Source organism: Pagrus pagrus (genome assembly GCF_965226575.1).
Source record: "Pagrus pagrus genome assembly, chromosome: 21".
Lineage (NCBI taxonomy): Eukaryota > Metazoa > Chordata > Actinopteri > Spariformes > Sparidae > Pagrus > Pagrus pagrus.
Window position 1 is genome coordinate 7,812,927 of NC_140208.1, and position 20,531 is coordinate 7,833,457.

A 20,531-nucleotide genomic window follows, 5' to 3' on the forward strand; every position below is an offset into this window, starting at 1 on the left:
AAAAACGCTTTAACGCAGCTTTAATATGAGCTGATTTTACTCCTGAACTGGGTAATCAGACACACAAGCGACCGGACAGTAGAGGATACAGTCAGTTTTGTTTCCCCCCTCTGGCTCTTCGTCATCGATTTTTCCATTCCCGGTGACACGAAGTACCACAGTTTGGACAAATCAGGTCACAAACATGTCACGACATCGTAGCACATCAGCTAACACTGTGTGGTGTGAGAGTGGGAGTGTGTGTGTGTGTTTGCATTGAAAAACAGAAGTCAGTACTGTACTTTGCATTTCTCCCGATGCCATAGTTTTCTGTAACACCTACCGTGAGATCGACGGGTGACAGTTTTCTACAGGACTCTACCGTTATGAGAGTTGCGGTTTCAGGATTGTGATCGTCGACCTCATGAGACACACGGAGCTGCTTCATGTTTTATCTTCACGTTTCCAAAAGCTCTTTTTCCTCCACTTTTGTACGTTGCAGTTCCCTTTCAGATTCCTAAGATTGCTGCATCATTGACTATGATTGTAATAAGTGTTCACGCGTCGATTTAAATCTGTCACTGTTATGTTTGTTAAATGATCAAATTAGAGTCTTAGCTAACGAGAGCGACGAAGGGTTGATGCATTCCCACTGCTGCTCATCTGTCCTGCAGTAACACCCATCAATGAATGTACAAAATGACATAAATGGCTAAAAGTTTTGGATTTATGACGAAACAAATACATAATGTTATATATGAAATTTCTGCTTTATTGAAGTGATGTTTTATGAAGTGATGGTTTCATGTTGATTTTGTTTTTCTTTGTACAAAATGTTTTGTGTTGTTATTATTTATTTTTCTAAATAAAAATGGTTTAAATTCTGTGTGCTTGAACTAAGCCATGCATTAAAGGGAAATTCTGGTATTTATTAACCCGCGCCCCCGTTAGTTACACGTCCTGGTGTGTAAATGACTCATATTTACCAAAAGTTTTGGAATCGGTTCAGTAGATCGCCTCAGCTGGTGGTCGCGACGGAGCTGCAACGTGATCCTTTGGGGGCAACGCTGACCGCCAAAGTTACGTCCACTCAAAGTGCTGTTTGTGTCCACTGACAGGTGACGGTGTCTGACAACATTAAGGAAATGATTCCTACTTGTTAAATAAAAAGATCCTTTGTTTAACACAGGTCTCTGAAATCTGTCGTTGGAAAGAAGAGTTTGTAGGAACTTCAGCTTGAATTTATTTATAATTTTTTTGAGGATCTAGATGAGTCAAACAACTGTAACAACTAACTTTTGGAGATTCAGAGCAAAACAAAGAAGAATATTCATATTTCAAAAGATGCAACAATTTAATTTCTGTCATTTTTGCTTAATAATGAGTTAAATCGATTAACTTAATTGCTGTCGATTAAGTTTACATTGATTGATTGATTATTGGACTAATCATTTCAGCTCTACGTTAAACTTTCCTTCAGTGCTTAACACCATCCATTCATCAGTTGTCTTTGCTTCTAAATAAAAACGTGATTTTTAAGTTTTTAATCTTTTTTTTGGACAAAAAACTAAACTCCATCTTGTTCTGCACAAACATGTATTTACACATACAATAATCTGTAATAGATGTAGCATATTGTTTACGTGCACTTTGCCCTACATGCATCACTAGCAATCGGACAATAATCTGGATCTAAAGCAGATTATTGTATTAATATGTGCAGAAAATTACATATTTTATTACATTTGTTTATTACTACTTTACTATTAATATCATTTATAACTATTATCTTATATTCTGCTCTACCTAGCTCAGGGATTTGCTTTGCTGTTTTCGTTGTTTTGCACGCTGACCATAACAAAATTAATCTTGAACATGTAAATTCACGCACACACACATCAGTACGCAGCACCGTAATGATTGTGGATACTGGAGACTCTAATGCATCATATTTCCATCAGTGTCAACTGGCCGATATTTTCATAAATCATTAGGTCAGTTTCCCTGAACGGAGTAGATCCATTCCAGCACAGCAGATAACAGCTGGAACATCCTGATGTCAGATACCAGACTGGCATTAGCGGAGGTCATATCCGTCCAACATGTCAGGGAGCAAAAGGACATTTGTCCTGCATGCTGTTTGACCTGATAAGGCCTCGCTGCAGAACTATGGCGCCCTGCAGAGGTGAGAGTCGGTACTCTGTTTGCATGAATCGAAGGTGTAAGTGGAGACAGATGCAAAGAGATTATTCAGTCGCTCCCGTCATTAGCGTCTGAATTTGGTCTCACTCTCTGAGTCAGTTTTATTTTATTGATATAAATGTAATTTATTGCCAAAGCATGTCGTTACAGGTTTAATGTAGGTATAATTAGTGAGTAATAATAAGTAGCATTACTGTAACAGGGAAATTCTCCTGCAAACTAAAAGTAGAGTTGAAGTACTCACTGTGCAAGGACATGCCCCTTTAAATTTGAGCAGCATTTTCCTGTGGTAGTCGCTTGTACTGGAGGTAATTTGATTGATTTCTGTAGATAAATGCGATTTTAACATGCGTGTAATATTTCCCTCTGAAATGTTGTGAAGTATGAAGTCCAAAATAAAATACTAAATAGAAATACTCAAGTAAATTAGGAGAAACTCAAATCTGCAGGCTTCAGTGTTTAAGTAAATGCATTTAGTTACATTATACCACTGGAAAGTCAACAAAAAGTGACGAATAATAATGAAACAGAAACAAATAATTGGAAACAAATAATCATTTCAAATATGTTGAACAATGAGAAATACTGTAGTTTAAAAACTGAATGTAACAGAACAACAGAAGAGAAGAGATAACGTTTGAAAAGAGGAGGCAGTTCTGGTTTCTTGTGTTGTTCTGCTGGATTTTTTCCCTCAATCTCCGACATATGTTGCTGCTTCCACGGCTACGTCAGCTCTTCACCTCCGGACAAACACAGACTTTTGTTGTTGTCTGACAGTATTTGATTTCGGTGAACAGTTTTCTTCTTCTGTCTCCGTCTTCTTCTGACCTCTCTGTGCCACAGTGCGCCCAATCTTTTAGCAATCTGTGTGAGCTTATACTACATTAGCCGGGCTGCAGGCTCTCTAATGGCCACTCTGTGTGTGCGTGTGTGTGTGTGTGTGTGTGTGTGTGTGTGTACACATATGCAATCGTGTGATGTACACACAAAGAAAGAGCGACAAAGATCACTGACTGGTGCGTAATCATGCTTGTTATCCGTCACGTTGCTGGGAAGAAAACTCCACCATGTGCTTTTATGAGTGTGTGTCTTTATGTGACTCTCTCCTGAGCCGCTCACATGCCAGCCTCCAAATGATTGATGCATCAAACAGCCAATGAGATGACGAGGCCCCAGAAGTTCTTGATCCTTTTACGTAAACAAACAAGATTGTCAACATCTCCCAAAACAACACGCCCGTTGCTGGAGACCAACGACAGTCTCCTGAATGAAAGTCCCGCGCTTGTTTAACCCAACATCCATCCTCGACCTCCATTCACAGACTTTTTACTCTTTATGCTTCTTCTCCTCACTTCCTCCTTTGCAGCTGTAGTAATTACAACAGCCACCGGGGGTCGCCACGGGACAACAAACACATGCTGCTTTCATTTTCGACTTTTGTGGTTGTTTTTCTTATGAGAACAGAACTTGATAATCAAGATGTTATAGTCGAATGATGGCCTAGCTGTCGGTGCAGCCTTGATTGATTAATTGGCTCAGAGACTATCTCCTGTGTCTTTTTCGATATTTAGAATAATGTGAACGAACATCTCAGTTTCAAGGTGTGTGTGACTAATATTCACAAAAATAGTCTATCACCACAACGCTAACAGCTGTGTGCTAATTGAATTGTATCCGTATCACAAACACACACAAACACAGAGCCGGCAGCTCAGCGGTAGTGGGGGGGTGTTTCTTGGGAATCGGCGCTGGGTAATTTATTGTTTCCTTTACTCGGGCAGAACGAAAGGCTGCGAGACTGAAAAGCAACTGACATCAGTGCACAAACACTGATTACGGATAATGGGGTGCGAGCAGCATGAAGTGATAGCGCTAAGAGAGGGAGGGAGAGAGAGGGAGAATGTGTTGCAGTCAGAGGGGTCTATATTGGCGATGTGAATCGACAGTGAAGCATTCTGGGGCTTCGTGTTACAGGCCTTATAAGGGGCCCGGGCCCCTGTGTCTCTGCTCACCTCGGCTATTCTTAGTCTGTGTGTCCCTCACCCTCGGCAACTCTGCAGGCAAGGAACTCCTCTCTATCTCAAAATTAAGTTTAAAGTTGATTTGTGAGTTTGCACTTTGTTAAATCTGAGTCTTTGACTTCGAGGTAGGTTTTGTTGTGGCTCAGCTTGACCCTCCAGTCTCTTTCATTAGCATCTGTGTTCGTGTGTGTGTGTGTGTGTGTGTGTGTGTGCGTGTGCCTCCACTTGTGTGTTTGTGTCACAGACGCTCCGCAGCACCTGACCCACCCACCACCACCACCTCCACCACCACCTACCCAAGGGTGTTTGTCCTGAGAGCTGGGAGCAGACGTGGAGAGACTGTAGGGCTGCTGGAGGAGAAGCGAGCAACCGAGGCGGGACGAAAAGGATAGCAGGGGAGGACGTGAGGACTAGGGCACGCCGAGCAGGAGGAGAAACCACACAGCCAGCGGGAGTTTGTTAGCAGGAGGAGTGTTGACGTTTAACCGAAGATGAGTACGTACACAGTGACTCTGAACGGCCCCGCTCCGTGGGGCTTCAGACTACAAGGAGGGAAGGACTTCAACATGCCACTCACCATCTCCAGGGTAAGGACAGAGCTGCCCTCACAGGCTGACATTTTGTTGCGTCAAAGCATCTAAGATATTAAGAATATGTGACATTGACGAGGTGGCACACAAATCAGAGCAAAGCATAACGGCCTTTAAGAAAAGCACACACGATGCACAAAAATGTAAACACCGACGTCAAAAAGCTTCATTTCTGTCACATTTTCCAGCTCGAGCATCCACATAAGCAACATTTCGATGATTTGCAAGTTAAAATACGTGAATGTGTCTCAGTAAAAACAAAAATTTGATTGCAAACTGGAGTTTTTTCAGACGTTGAGGTCACATCATCGCTGGAAAGAATGCTGCTTCAGAAGCAAAATTAAGAAACCAGTGAAAACCTGATCGTAAAAGGTTGCAACAAGTAAAAACGGGCTTTAAACAAGTCTCATGGTAACTGTGTCTCATATTAATGAGATATTTTGACAAATATACTTGGTAACGTTTTGAGTTTTTGCAGTGTAACTTCTCGAAGTGGAGCAGCTTCATGTCACGACCTCCGACTGTAAAATTCACTCCTTCACACCGCCCGGATATCTGAAAACCTTCTCCTGAAAAGTATCTCGTTGCATGTTCAAACTTCATCGAGCTTGTATGGACGCATGTGCGTACTGTATGTGCGTGCGCTACGTGCGTGCGCAGGTGTGCGTGTGTGAGCAGTGATTATGTAATGTTGCTGTGCGTGATGATGACAGGGAGGCTCACATGTAATCTCCAGAGAGATTTCTAGAATAGAGCAGCACTCGAAAGGCTGGAATAGTTTCACTGGAGTCGAGTTGGTGCCGCGTTCGTCGACTTTTAACCGCTGTTAGTTTTCTTGATCTTCGATTACATCACAAAATCTTGAAATCACAAGAAATTACTTTACTTCAGCCAATGGTGGAAAGTAACTAAGTACACTTACTCAAATACTTAGCTTAAGTACAATTTTGAGGTGCTTGCACTACTTTACACTTCTGCGTCACCACACTGTAAAATCTCAAAACAATCATGGAAACCGATTACCTCAAAGTAAAGTAGGCGAATAATTTTAAGTTTTTAAAACTTTTTAACTCGTACAACTTAAATGTAAAAGTCTTTACTCGATCGTTCTGAGGGTTTCTGTTTCATGACTTTTTCTTTTTAAACTAAAGTCAACTTTTAAAATCTACAGCGAATAATTCAGAGTTTACTTGACAACTTCATGTACTCATTACTTTTTTCAGATTTACTTTAATACAAAACACAATCAACAAATGAATTACGATGTAATATTACACATTAAGATAAAACTTTATTGATCCCAGAGGGGAAACTCACAAGCTACACTGTAAAAAAAAAAAGGTAAAGTGTCTCTACTTAAAAAACTAAATAAACGAGGAAACCAATTACCTCAAAATTAAAGTAAAGCAAACTAATATTTTAAGTTGTCAAAACTTTTAAGCTTGTACAACCTCGATCTAACAAGTAAAGTTTACAGTGTACCAACAGATAAACTGCATAAAGTCAAAGAATATAATTACATTACACACATTTTTTTGTAATATGTCATTCTGCACACTGAGTACTATGTATTTTGGTACTTTAAGAATATTTTGATACTAATAGTTTAGTACTTTTATAAAGTAAAAAATTCAAATGCACGACTTTTACTTGAGAGTATTTCTACTCGGTGGTATTAATACTTTTATTTAAGATTTGCAGAGTTTAAGACTTGTTGCTGCTGTCGCAAAGAAAAGCAGACGAGCGATTTATTAGATAAAATTAAGTTACGATAAGAACTCATTTGTGCATTAAAGCATCCTCAACCATCAGTACACGGTAGATTTTGAAACTTGATTTTACAGTGTGCACATAAATTTAAGAAAAAGTGTCCACAAACTGCAAATGAATTTGTTTTAACTTCTGCAGCACAGACTGGGCGTCTCTGCCCCTCACTGGCAGGACTGCTGGTGTATTTACAGCGTTTCCTTTAAATAGCGCCGGAGGAGAGGTGGATGGATGGATGGATGGAGAGAGAGTGAGGTGGGTGGGGGGGACGGGAAAGACGTGAGGGGACTGACGGGCGGCTTGTGTTACCTTTAGTAAGCTTTATTCCTCGCTTATGGTTTCACCTTTTGGACGCGTCTCGTCGCTGCGAGGCGAGCGGACGGATGGAGGGTTTGATAGATTCAGGAGGAGATGAGGCTCACCTGAGCAGAGCTCCAGCTCCGTCATTCCTCAGTCCTGATTGATGCTCAGCCTGCGTTGTATTGATTCACAGCTGCAGGAATCTGTTAGTTTATTGTCTTCTGATCCCGGTCTCAGGCAGCCGGGGGGGAGCTTTGATCCGCAGCCGGCGTGACATTGTATCATTGGATTTGTGTTCATCCTGTGGTCATGTTGGGATCTGACAGGTTAACATAAAACACTGCAGCCTGACAACTCGGGGTGCCATTACAGTTTGACGTAACACCGCCACGGTTTGGATTTCTGTCTGCTCCTGCTAAGAAAAGAAAGAGGAATGAGGGCCGTGTTCATTACGTGTTGTTCGCCAAGTTGAAGCGCTGGCCATTAAATATGTGACACGGCGAGCTGTTTATCTGCTGCCCTGCGATTTCTTACGTGACTATTCGCGGGATGAAATAAAGGCGGACGTACATGCTGTCTTAGAGGTGAACGGATGAAAAACAGCTCTCTGGTGATTGGCCGCCATGTTGATAAGACACGTGTTGAGACATAAAACATGGAGGCAAAGAAAACTCCCAGTGTTGCTCTTTCATTAACATCCAATTTTCGAGGATTCAAGTCTTCGCATCCATTTCCTGTTTCTCGTCTGCTTTGTCCGAAGCGTTTGATGCAACACGTGAGGCAGAGCGTTAGGGGGATGTCACGTCTCTGCATATGTGTTTGATTACTCGGAGGCAGCCGTGCAGAAATAATTCTCCTGCCTCCTCCTGCAACTCTGCTTTCCGCCCACACTTCGACACACAGCGGCGTAATAGCTGTAATTCAAAAAGGACAAATGTAGAAGAGACAAAAAGAGTAGAGAGAACATTATGTTGTGTAAAGTGGTGACGCTGTAGGTAAAAATGTGGATTTCTATTTGATGTAAATAGAAAGAAAAAGATTCTGTGTGTGAATGTCAGTAGCAGGTGTGTGTGTGTGTGTGTCTGGGGGGGGGCTCAGCGGGGTCAATCGCAGTGAAGCCAGGCAAGCATCAACAGCGCTGCTTATTTTTAACTCTTTAACGAGTTGACTGTAAGCTTAGACCCAATACTGTGTGCCCCAGGCCTCTGGGCCCGCTTAAACCTCCTCTCTGTGGAGTTTAAGTCGGGCTTTGTGGTAAAATCCAGGAGAAAGAGGATTCGGATGAAGGTCAAAATGTGACTGAAAGTTGAAAAACGTGTCGTTGGGCTGAGCGTTGCTAAGCTAAATTTTCATGAATGAAGGATGCACCGTACCAATCGCTGTGGGAACGCTTTAGGAAAATGCCGGCATCGGTCAAGAGGAATCCCTAAAAACGTGGTATTTTACACGGGGGCGGCGCCTTACGTCGAGTGTTGTGGACCTTGATGCACGTTCTCGTCGGCTCACATCAAATCATTGTTTGTCCTGTCCTGTCCCTATAAAACCAAAAGTAAATCCTGATTTAAACATTTAAATCCAGAACATGAAAGCATTTTTATTACATCTGACCAAACTACGACTGAAAAGTGGAAATATTGTCTCAAATCTAAACAATAAATTCACTAAATCTTAAAGTAAAAAGCCATGAAACAAAACTCTCATCACACAAACTCTGCCAGCTTATCACAGAACTGTTTTTGTTACCGAGCATTTTTATACCATATCACATAAAGACATAACTTTCCAAAAGGTAAACTTGGTATACAATACCAAGTTTTTAGGGAGTCCCATCAGCTCGCTAGGGGCTAGCAACAAGGTGGATAACACTTTCAAGATACTCCAGAATTTGGGATTAAAATACTTTTCTGTAGTATTTTTGTTTCAGACGACTTCATAGTCATTTCCATGTCACGTGTGCATACGTCATCCACGATGAGGTTACTTAAACTGTTAAAACACTACAAATAAACAACAGTTACGTGAATATTTCCCATGGCTGATGGCTGAAACCAACAGGTGGATCAGGAACCTGTTCAGCATCCACCTGAAATGCCCAAAGTCTGCTTCCACAAACAGTCGTCATTGGACACAAGGCTGTGCTACTGTACTTTGGAGAGTCTAATATTTTCTGTACATATTTAAAAACAGTTTGAGCTACAACTTACATCCCTGTCCTGCACTCATCATGGCTTTGTTGCCATAAATCCTGCCTCTTTTACTCATTTCAGAGCTGGAGAGACTTAATATGCAGCAGAGGAGACTGATTAGACTCTTAGATAAAATGCGGTTCCACTCTGTTGATCAACTCAACACAGAAATGTTATCCAGCCCTTCATCTGCAGAGCTGATGGATTAGTGTATTTTGCTTCATCAGCTTATCTCCTCTCTACCTTTAAGGCTTATTTACTGAGCTGCAACACACACACAGCATAAATAACCGTGTGGAGCGAGACGCTACATCTCAAGAGGAAAAAAATGAAACTGTCAAATGAACAAACTAATTCAATTTTCTTTTTTTTCCACAATGAACCCAGCATTCATAAATATCCACCCAATCTGTGATGCATATGTTTGTGTAACTGCATATGTTTTTTAAGTTCCCTGAGGAATTTTTCGTCAGTGCTGCGAGCGTGACCTTCTCTGTTGACCCCCTCCATAGATAACTCCGGGCAGCAAGGCGGTGGGGGGCAGCCTGGCCCAGGGCGACATCATCTCAGCCATCGACGGGGTCAGCACCGAGGGGATGACGCACCTGGAGGCCCAGAACAAGATCAAGTGTGCCACCAGCAAACTGTCACTCACCATGCTGAAGTAAATAACCAGCACACTTACACCAAAGCAGCATTTTAGTAGATGATGCAGAAGCTAATTTGGTATGTTCATGCAAAACCACAGATAAGATCAAACTTTACATTTCTTTATGCCTTAAGTAAAACTTTTTATTTTATGTTTTGACACTGTGTGCTTATGATCTGGTAAGGTTTAGGCACAAAAACCACCTCATCAAAAATATCTGTTGATATCACAAACACACTAGAGATGTCCTGACTTCTCATCAGAAATATCTGCAATACGTTGCAATAAAACACAGCTGGAGATGTCCCGACTTCTCATCAATATATCTGTTTTTGTTGCTGGAAACTGTCCCGAGGTCTCCATCAAAATATCCAGTGTTGTCCTGCTCGTAATTGTTGACACGCTGCGGTCCCTCGTCAAATAAATCCAGTGGTTTCACACTTACAGCTGCTGGCAGCCTTCTCCCCTGTAACTGTAACTACAGTACAGCACCACCCCCTCCACCTCCACATGCGAGAATCAGGTCATAAACGTTTAACGTGATGTGACACATATTGTAGAAATGCCAGTACGGTACGTAGCCTATGACACGAACAAATGTGAACACATCAGTGGTTTGCAGAAACATCAACTGCCAACATTTTACCGTGGTGACTGGACTGGAACATGGCCACAGGTGTTGCTTTCATTGTGGTCATGATTTATTAATAGCTGTTTTTTTCCCGTTTTGGGATAAATATCTTAAAAATGTAAAGCGATAGCATATTTTAAAGTTATATTTCATTATTTTATCCTTAGATCAAGACGCCCTGCACCAGTTCCCACAGCAACTCCAAGGATGGACTCACCCATGCCAGTCATCCCCCACCAGAAGGTACCAACACACCTACAGCAAGAAGAGACAAATCAAAACAACTCCAACACAATCCATGCAAACACATAAAGTATATCTGTGTAATATTTCATGTTTGTATGTATGTCTGTGATATTTGTTTTGTCCTCTTGTCATACTGAGAGAATAAGACAGTGTCCTGCTGCCCTCTAGTGTCAGATTCTCACAGTGCAGCTGCAGGGAGCCCTGTGCAGGGGTCAGAGGTCAGACAACCAAAACCATCAACCAAATGAAAGAAAAAGACGAAGACAAAACAAGCTGACACCTTCACTCTCACTTCACTTTCTATTCAAACATTCTACCTTGACCCCTTCTCGTCTTTCTAAGGAGTTAGATGAAGCTTTCTCCAAAGGGAATCTCGTCCAGGTCTCTAAACGAGATCCAGAGCTCCCGTCGACTCCCGTCAGAGCTCCTGCCTCCTCAGCATCGTCTCCACCCGGCCGGCTGGGGCAGTACAATTCCCCAATCGGCCTTTACTCTCCCGAAACTCTCAGAGAAATGGTGCTGATGCAGGGAAAGTTAGGAGAGGGGCCGGCAGCTTCCAGGGGAGTTTCGTCGCTGGGGTAGGTTGCCAAAGTGACAAATAACCTCCAGTTATGTAACGCTTAGAGAAGATTTAACTCCTTCAGGGGAAACCCCCAAAAAAAACCACAAACCTGACTTAACAAATGTAGCTACAGCACTGCTTTCCACTCTGGAGGAATGAAGCACTGTCCCCATTTAACCTCACATTAACAGGACCGTGATGAGAAAGTATGCTCAGAACTTTCCCAGCATTCATCCCTCCCACACGTGGCACTATTTCTGGAGCGTACACACAAACATACTGTATGTACCTGGCTGGACTCCACGTAACAGGACGGCAGGTGATCAGACTACAGGGTCATGTAGGGATCTTTGACACAGGCTGATCTCAGGCACTCTACTAAAGGTCGACCGTCCTCGACGCTCCGCTCGAATGACTCAAATGCCGTGTGGTTCAAAATAAAGTGAGGTAAAAGTGGACAGTGGTTAGACGAGGATATGAATGAGCTAAGTTCTTCTGAATGATCCCGACTCTTTTACTGCGAAATCAAAATGAAGCCAGGGGGATGATGTTGCAAAAAATCTTTTTCAGGAAGTCTTTCTGCTGCTTCAGCTGACTGATTTCCCTCTTTGAGGCTTTTTATCTTCCAGCTGTCGCAAATGCAAAATGCCCGGGACAGAGTTTTAAATCCTGTTTTTGCCCCGGAAAACCACAGACTTGCTTGCAAAGCTTTTTTGGTGTTTTTTCATTTGTTGGCGAGGTTGCAAGAAGGTGATGATTTGTTGCTACAGAAGAGTCGGCGTGGCTCTCAGTCACAATGATTTCAAACTATACACTTTCTGCTGTTTTTTGAAAAAAATGAGCTGCAGCTAACAATGATTTTCTTGACTACTTGATTAATTGTTATATCTGTAACACAGGTGCCCAATTTTTTCAATTGTACGACCAAAACAGAAACTTACTGATGGACCAAGGGGGAAAAAAAGCAAACACTTATTGTCTTCTATTGAAACCATCAATAAATGATCCATCCATCAATAATCTCTGACTTCTCTACCCACTTGTTACTGGAGACGTACAACTTTTTGAAGGTCCAGTAATTTCCTAAAGAAGCATTCAAACAGAGGTAATGGTTGAGGACTATTTTCAGTCGCGGATGAATACACATTTGGTGCTCTTAGCAGCAGGACGGTGTGTTTGAGATGGACTCAAAATAAACCACCGCGCTCCCGTTCATCGCAATGAAGGAACATGTCACAACATAATAAAATCAGACTTTAATAACACGAACAATATTTGTTAGTTGGATCTGTTGCCTGCTGGTTTGGGGATTTTCTGACAATAATAAAAATACAAAAGCACCATTGATATTACACTTTCCAGTTGAGTGACGCTGTCAAAAACAGGATTTTTTTACCAGGTTATTTTTGAAGTACGAATCAAAAAAAAGGCTTTGGTCACCTTTGTCCGGGCTCAAGTGCCAAACTAGATGTACTCACTGAGCTCATGAGTCAAACCGTGGCCATTGAGCGAACCGTCCTCAGTGGCACGGTGTTAGTTTAGAGTCAGGGTGACGCCTCAGCCATGAAATACTTGACAGGTGTTAATAAAGGGCACGATCTCACGTCCAGTATCAGTGCTCGCTGATGCGTTCCCCCTCTGTAGCCGAGGGTAAGTCAGGTGTCGGAAAACGTGCTCCGGCTGATCGCAGGACGATGGCGGCCGTATCATGCCGGGGGCCCCACCTCATGGAGGCTCTGGCACACACACACACACACACACACACACACACACACACACAGACACACACTGAGCAGAGAGCAGCTGTTGATGGTCATGGAATGTTCCGCTCTGGTTACACGCCATCGTCCTGAATCCCCTGGATGCCCCCTCGCCAAACCTGAGATAGCTCCCCCCGTTCTCTGTGGGGAGATGTCTCACGTGTGAGTCACCGCAGAGCACGTTCCACTTTAAAATACTGTACCCCCCGAACGCATCCGTGTACTGTACGGACCAATCTGCCAGCTGATTTATGTGTAGCTCTGCCCTTTACGGCAGAGGAACCGAACACACTGACACTTACAGCAAGAGCAGAGAAAGGGAGCACATAGGTTGAACCTGATTAGCCTTCGGGAATGAATCAACATTAACGTACCGCTTCTGTCTGACCTCCACAGTCGAGAATTGAAAGCGCTGCACACTAGAGTTGATTAAACCAGACAGAAATTACTTGCTAGTTTATGATTTAAACCCTTTAAATAGTCGAACTCTATGATTCCTTGCACTGTGATTGGAATAAAGGAATAATTTAATAAACATGTGACGCACAAGATACTGTAAATGTCCAATTTTGGCCTGGCAAGCGTTTCCAGCCCATTTAGGAAGATCGCTTGTTCTTTAGCGGCCCTTTTTCGGCCTTTGTCGGCAAGAATGCGACCAAAACATAATGATTTAAAGGCAAAGTGTGCAGGATTCACGGGATCTATCAGCAGAAATTGAATATACTATTCACAATTATGGATTATGATTTTAAAAAAAATGGTTTTCATTAGCGATTAATCATCTGAAACTGAGAATTATTGTTTTCCTTACCTTAGAATGAGACTTTAATATTGAAGCGAGGCGTATTCAGTTGGTTGCACTCTGAACCTCAAAGGTAGATGCCATTAAATCCCACATACTGGAACTGTAATAATAATAATTGAGGGGGGTTTTTTTCAAGTAAAACTGATTTCATTGCTTTTATTTTCCGTTGTTTTCTCCAAAGTTAGTTTATGGTTGGAGGAAAGATATTTCGTGTAAGCTCGTAGATCATAAATCGTTATTTTAATGGCATTTGTTGACCACACAACTGGTTCAACAGGATCTGCCGGACGCAAAACTTGATAAAAGCGATAAAAAGTAAATACATTACATAGCTACACCGTACGCAAGCTTTGAAGTGCGGTGCCACCACACATCTGCCGTCAGCTCGCTTTTGTCTAAATGCATCAGCCGCAGTCTTGACATAAGTGGATCAGGTGTTGTGTTTGTGTAGTCGTGTGTATTTGTGGCTGTTCTGTGCTAAATGTGTCCTCGTCCTGTGTCATGTGATTGAGACACTTGTGCTCTTGTCAGTCACTCCTGATGATGCAGGGGAAGCTGGGAAATATCCCAGTGATGACAAACAGCTGCTATTCTAACCTGTATAAGGGATTACAGCATAGCCCTGTAGCAGGATAGTTTCCTACAAACACACACTGCCATTGTTATCACCGAAATACCTGTGGTGATTCATCGTCTTCTCTTTCTTCTCTGTCTCTGTCCGTCTGTCCGTCCTCTCTGGTGTTTTCAGGTTATCGCAAACACAGCTGCAAAGTCAGTATTGTTGTGTTTCTCTGTATATAATGTGCATGAAGTATACGTCCGTAGGCAGCGCATTCGTGTTTGTCTCTCGTGATTTTGATCACATGAAGTTGAACTGGAGCTTCAACATAACTGCAACAGCTTATTGAGTGTGTTGGTCGTTTGTTTCTTCAGGTAATAATAACTAGTGGCTGAAAATCCAAGACATGCTATTAACAGCATCTGGTCCCCAGAAGTGGAAAGTATCATGTACTTGTATATGTACTTTATACTTCACTACATTTAGAGGACGGTCAAAAAGAGCCTGAGAACGCTTCGTATATGTTTAAGAATTGGAGTGAAAAGTTTAATCTCTCAAAAATGTCCATGAATTTCAGAAAATCAATATCAAATGTTAGTATTTGGTATCTCCCTATTTTGACCAAATGACAGCATGTACTGAAACTGGCATGGACTCCACAAGTTTGTATAAAACCTGATGGCTCATGTGTCCCAGCATGGTTTGACAGTGATCCACAGAGTTTCTTGTGATGTTCAATGGGGTTGAACATTGGTGGACTTGTGGAGTCCATGCCAGCTCAGGTGACTGTGTTAATATGTATTGTATTTGCTCAAGTAATAGTACTCCATGTAATCGCGGTTATTTTAGGCTAATTTTATGAACTTTTAATTAATTTTTTTGCAAAATATCTGTCAAGTAACTAGTAGTACATGTGCAGCAGGGACCACACGTCAAAATACTTCTTTTTCATTCACTCATTTAAAAAAAAGAAAAGTTGAAGTTGAATCTTTGAAAATTGTACATGAGGTTCAAAATATCTTCAGTCTTTTTGGTATCGCCTTCTTTTGATTAAATGACAGCTTGTACTCGAGCTAGCATGGACTCCACAAGTTTGTATAAAACCCAATGACTCATGTTATCCCAGCATGATTTGACCATATTCAACAAAGTTTCTTGTGATGTTTTTAGTAATTACACTTTATGCTTTAATGGCAGCAAGCCCTTGAGCTGGCATGGACTCCACAAGTCCACAAATGTTCAACCCCATTGAACATTTATAAAGAAAGCCAAGCATTGTGGGGCATCACCAGAAGCTGTCCGATCATGCTGGGATAACATGAGTCATCAGATGAAATACAAACTTGTGGAGTCCATGCCAATTTAAGGGCATGCTGTCAAAAGGGGAATATTCTGAAATTGTGATTAGTTGGAGTACTACGCATCAGCTTTCACAAAAATACAATTTGAAAGAACCGTAAATAGTTTTTCGTAGCTTTTAGATTTGACTCTGAGTATAATTATGAGCTTATACTTTTAATACTGCTTATTTTTTCTTAAGTTTTAATGTTGAACTCATAGTCCACATTTATATCACCATGTGTTTTCCACCTCTGCTGGTCCTCTCGTGCTTCCATATTCATTTTGTGAATATGAATGGATTTACAGTATATTTCTGTGTGATGGCAAAACAGTCCGTGTGTGTGTTTCTTTGTGAGCAGTAGTCTGACTTGGCCTGTTTGTTTTAAATATTAGCATGTTTGGGTTTCTTTGGACCGGTATGTCAGCTTGACTCATTGTGTTTACAATAAGTAAAAGCTTGCAGTCATTGGACTGTAGTGATGAAGTTGTGATGGACGAACCTTGATGTTTGACCAGATGTGCTGTGTCCCAGAATCAAACACTGAAAAATAATCTTTTAAAAAACTGTCTTCAAATTTGGAAACAACATTTAACTTGTCACTCTGAATTTTATGCTATTAATTCTGTTTTTTAATCATATTCTCTTTCATGCCTTATCAGGGGAATTAACATGCCTCCTAATGATTATATATTTTGAAAACTTCTGTTTGGCGACATCTTTGATTCATATTTGTCTTTAGTTTGGACCTGGGACACAGCTCCTTGTGGTGTGAGGTGTATTTGGTCTTTCCGGTTGAGTGTTCACACTTTGAGTCTCTCTAAAAGCAGTAATTGAGCGGTACAACAGCTCTGCCTGTCTGTCAGTAGTTTTACTACATGTTGACCCAGATTCCTTCCTTCACTTCGGTGCTTTCTCTGTCGTTTCTTTCCCTTCTCCTCTCCCTCACCTGCTAACCTCTCATCTCCACCCCTGCACCTGATACCTCCCCACCTATGACCTCCGACCCCCGACACTGACAGTGTGGAGTACACCCCCAGCTTCAACCCCATAGCTCTGAAAGACTCGGCCCTGTCCACCCACAAGCCCATTGAGGTGAAGGGTCCGGGCGGAAAGGCCACCATTGTTCACGCCCAGTACAACACACCAATCAGCATGTACTCACAGGACGCCATCATGGACGCCATTGCAGGGCAGTCGCAGGCTAAGGGACACGACAGGTGAGGTCATACAGCCCAGCTGATCCCCTCTCTAGTCTATTAATGCTCTCTCTCCCTCCACTCACACTTGACATCACATCACACTGATCAAACGGCCGGCGTGTTGAGGAATTAAAGGGTTGGTTCACCCAAATTGCTAAAAAACACACTTCCTCATTTACTGCTAACGGTATCGAAAGATGCAGATGGATTTGTTGTTTTGTTTGCAAAGGTTTTGAGATATCCAGAAAAAAAAAACTACAGTCCCAATAAAGATGTTTACTCCTTACCAAAAAGCAGCATTTGGACATATGAGCCAACCTTTAGCCTTCGCTGCGACCACTCGGGATGTCTACTCTTGTACGCCCGGGGCTTTTCCATGTTGTCTGTGTTCGTACTCCTGCTTCACCCACTTTCCTTTCCTCATTCCATCCACAAAAAAAACAACCAACCACACCTGTGCCGTCCTCCACCCATCCCTCCCCATCCTTCCTTCCTGGTCGTGACGTCAGTGAGGAGGCGGGCTCCCCCTTGGCGTAAGTACAGCGGCGCTTCCTTTTTCCATCCCACCTCTTCCTCGTTACACGTGTCTCCTTTTGTCTCATGATTTCATAACAGCTTGTGCATCGCTCCACGTGTCTCATCAACTAAAATCCCACCTAAAATACTTTAAAAGCGTCTGTTTTTTTAACTCTTTCATGTATTTCTGAGGTGTTTTGTGTCAAAAACAAGGCGTCTGATGGACAAACTCACTAACCAGGAGGCCAACGTGGACTCGGTTACGTGTGTGGAAGTACTTACAGTATAAGTACTTTGACCAAAGTGTGAGAGTGTTTAACGGTGTTTTTTAATTTATTACTTTGATTTCTTGGAGTCCTCCTCTCAATAAAGCAGCCTATGGCATCGTCACAGCCTCGGGAACCTGATGTCATGGCATGGGAATGTTCTGAGTATCCAATCACGGGTTTTCAAACGGGTACTGCCCGATCGGCACTGACTCCCTTTTTCTAACACGTATTAAAAAATTCTAAAAAAGTTCATTTTCCAGTCATGTTGCTGTGTAAACTCACTCCCTCTATTTATCTGCTGGACCACAACAGAACATACAGGCTCCTCCTCCGACCTGGACCTGTGGGACGACACAGCGATGAACGATGAACAAACAGACTGTGTGTAAAGACACACAAATGCAATAATTGATCCTAATGTAATAACTGCCCATAATTAAATAAAATCTGATTACATAAAGGTTGTAATTACAGAAAAAACTAAAGTTAAAGCTTATAATTTATTACTTAGTCATGCATACCACTTGTGCTCACCCTACAAGAAGTGATGAAAGAAGTGTTTGAGTCTTTTATTCAAATAAAACTGTAAAAAGAAGAAAAGTATAAGCATCAAAATTTACTTAAAATACCAAAAGTAAAAGTGCTCACGGTGCAGAATAATTTGATTGTATTTACTGATGCATCAATATTTAAGCATCAGTGATGTTGTAGCTTGTAAAGGTGCAGCTAATGTTTACTACTTCTATGGACGACTGAAAACTGCCAAAATCATAAAAAAAATTAAAATAAATACATTTAATAATAATAAATTAATGAATTCAATGGCATCTTTTCTTTCTTTCTTTCTTTCTTTCTTTCTTTCTTTCTTTCTTTCTCTTTCTGATCTCAGCAGATTCAGTCCTCCCTTACTTGTCGGTATATTATAATATATATACTATAAAAACAATTAAAATGACAATAAAACCACATTTCTGATCATTTGTACACCGGACTATTAGTGATAAACCCTCTCGGCCTCGTCCTCTACAGAACCTGCAAACAACATTTTTGAGGTAGACACAATAAATACACACACAGATTTGACAGTAACATCTCTTCAGTTGTAATTACATGTATAGTTCATTCTGGGCATTTAGTACATTACGATGAATCTATTACATTTGTGGGCTTTATATCCAGCACATGCTGCACACTCAGAGCTCTAACAGTGTCTCTCTGCCCTGCAGCGGCGCTCTGCCTGTCAAGGACCCAGTGGTAGACTGTGCGTCTCCAGTTTACCAGGCAGTGATCAGGCCCGGAGAGACACCCCAGGATATGTCTGAATGGGCTCGTCGTGCTGCCAACCTGCAGTCCAAGAGCTTCAGGATGCTGGCCCACATCACTGGCACCGAATACCGTCAGTACACCGACTCTTCATTTCTTTCTTACCCTCTCTGTTGATCTTCTTCATCAGTGAGTCCTTACCGAGTCCTCTTGTTCATTTCTCTCCACACAGTGCAAGACCCAGATGAGGAGGCCTTGCAGAGGTCGAGGTAAGATGGGAGAAAGTGAGAGATCTTTGAGGGTATTTGTAGTTAAATACCTCTAAGTTTGCCTGGCTGCTCCCAAAAAGCCTAATATTATTATAATATTAGAAATGATAATATGATGTGTAACGAAACGTACACACTTAAAGGTGCAATACGTAAGAATTAAGAGTTCAAAACATTCAAAAATTAACCAAAATCATGAATGTGAAGAGTTTTGACATTATGTGGATGTGATATCTACTGAAGTTAGCATGCTAACCAGCTAGCCGTCCATAGCTCCTGTGCTAGCTGTGTAAACACCAATTCCGTCATGGTGGTCTGGCTAGCTGCACGGCTAACTGAGCTAACAAGCTACAAAAGCTACAGTCATAGACGTATAAAAATAATATAGTTAGCAGCAGTTAGCAGTCATTTTGGTTGATATACTACTACTGTATGAATTCAAGTCTTACGTATTGCACCTTTAATGTACATCTGTGGTTTGGAGAAACCTAGCGTCTAGGCTGTACCCTTCCACTCTTTGTGCTAAGCTAAGCTATTTAGCTGCTGGCAGTAGCTTCCTCTTTACTGTACAAACATGAGCGTGGTACCAACGATCTTGTCTTACTTAAAATCTCAAACACGACCTGATGTAACGACCTTTTCCTGCCTCCCACGCCATTAGAGATAAGTTCGAGTCAGAGGTGAAGGGGCCTCGCTTCGCCAAGCTGAAGAACTGGCACCAAGGACTGTCCTCACAGATCCTCAACGTCCAGGAATAAAGAGGAGCGTGAGCGAGAGGACATGTAAAGGAGGACATGGACAAAAGCGCAGGAGATAACAGGAAGAGGGGGATAAATTATGGAGGGGGGAGGAAACTCCTCCGCAATGTGAGATAGTGTTGTAGCGTAGATTAGTAGAATGTGAGATACTAACTGTTAGTGTGAGAATGCTATGTGTTCATACGCTCGATATATTACCTGTCAACTTGTGTCCGTCCGCTGCTAAGACCTGATCTTGCATTTGGGTTTTTTCTTTCTTTTCTTTCTCTTCGTTTTTCCTGTTTGTTTGGGTTCTTTCTCTCTTAAACGAAAAGGGGAAATTGTACAAAAAATAATAAGTATTCAAGTGAAGATGAAGAACTGACGATGTTTCTTTTAGTACATGAAAAAAAGCAAACTGCATTCACGACAATATGAATTTTAACACTTTGAGCATGCTTGTGAGGAGGCACACGAGGACGAATACACACAAAGAGATTTTACCTACATGTATGTAAAAAAATGCACTCAAACAATGTACCGATATCAATGTGAATAAATGTTTTCTTAAAACCAAACGCCTGAGTGAACTGTGTCACAATCGATCGTTCCTCCATCGACGAGTCACATCTTCTGTCATTTCTAGTGCCGTCGGTACGGCGGAGGGGCTGTTTTGACT

At 41.8% G+C, this 20,531-nt stretch overlaps 1 protein-coding gene across 3 annotated transcripts; it reads left to right on the forward strand.

Annotated features, from left to right (window-relative positions):
* Positions 1-4,108: 4,108 nt before the first annotated feature.
* Positions 4,109-20,430, forward strand: ldb3b (LIM domain binding 3b). Of its 3 annotated transcripts, none has more exons than XM_084341690.1 (10): positions 4,110-4,241; positions 4,447-4,789; positions 9,558-9,709; positions 10,493-10,568; positions 14,447-14,469; positions 16,619-16,816; positions 17,308-17,331; positions 18,810-18,979; positions 19,079-19,115; positions 19,777-20,430. In XM_084341690.1, exons 2-10 carry the CDS (start codon positions 4,694-4,696, stop codon positions 19,871-19,873), a joined length of 873 nt encoding a protein of 290 aa, XP_084197816.1. In that variant the 5' UTR covers positions 4,110-4,241; positions 4,447-4,693; the 3' UTR covers positions 19,874-20,430. The 3 variants fall into 3 exon arrangements, with proteins under 3 accessions (XP_084197818.1, XP_084197816.1, XP_084197817.1); XM_084341691.1 differs by lacking the exon at positions 4,110-4,241 and adding an exon at positions 4,264-4,286; XM_084341692.1 differs by lacking the exon at positions 17,308-17,331 and having other exon boundaries at positions 4,109-4,241.
* Positions 20,431-20,531: the final 101 nt, after the last annotated feature.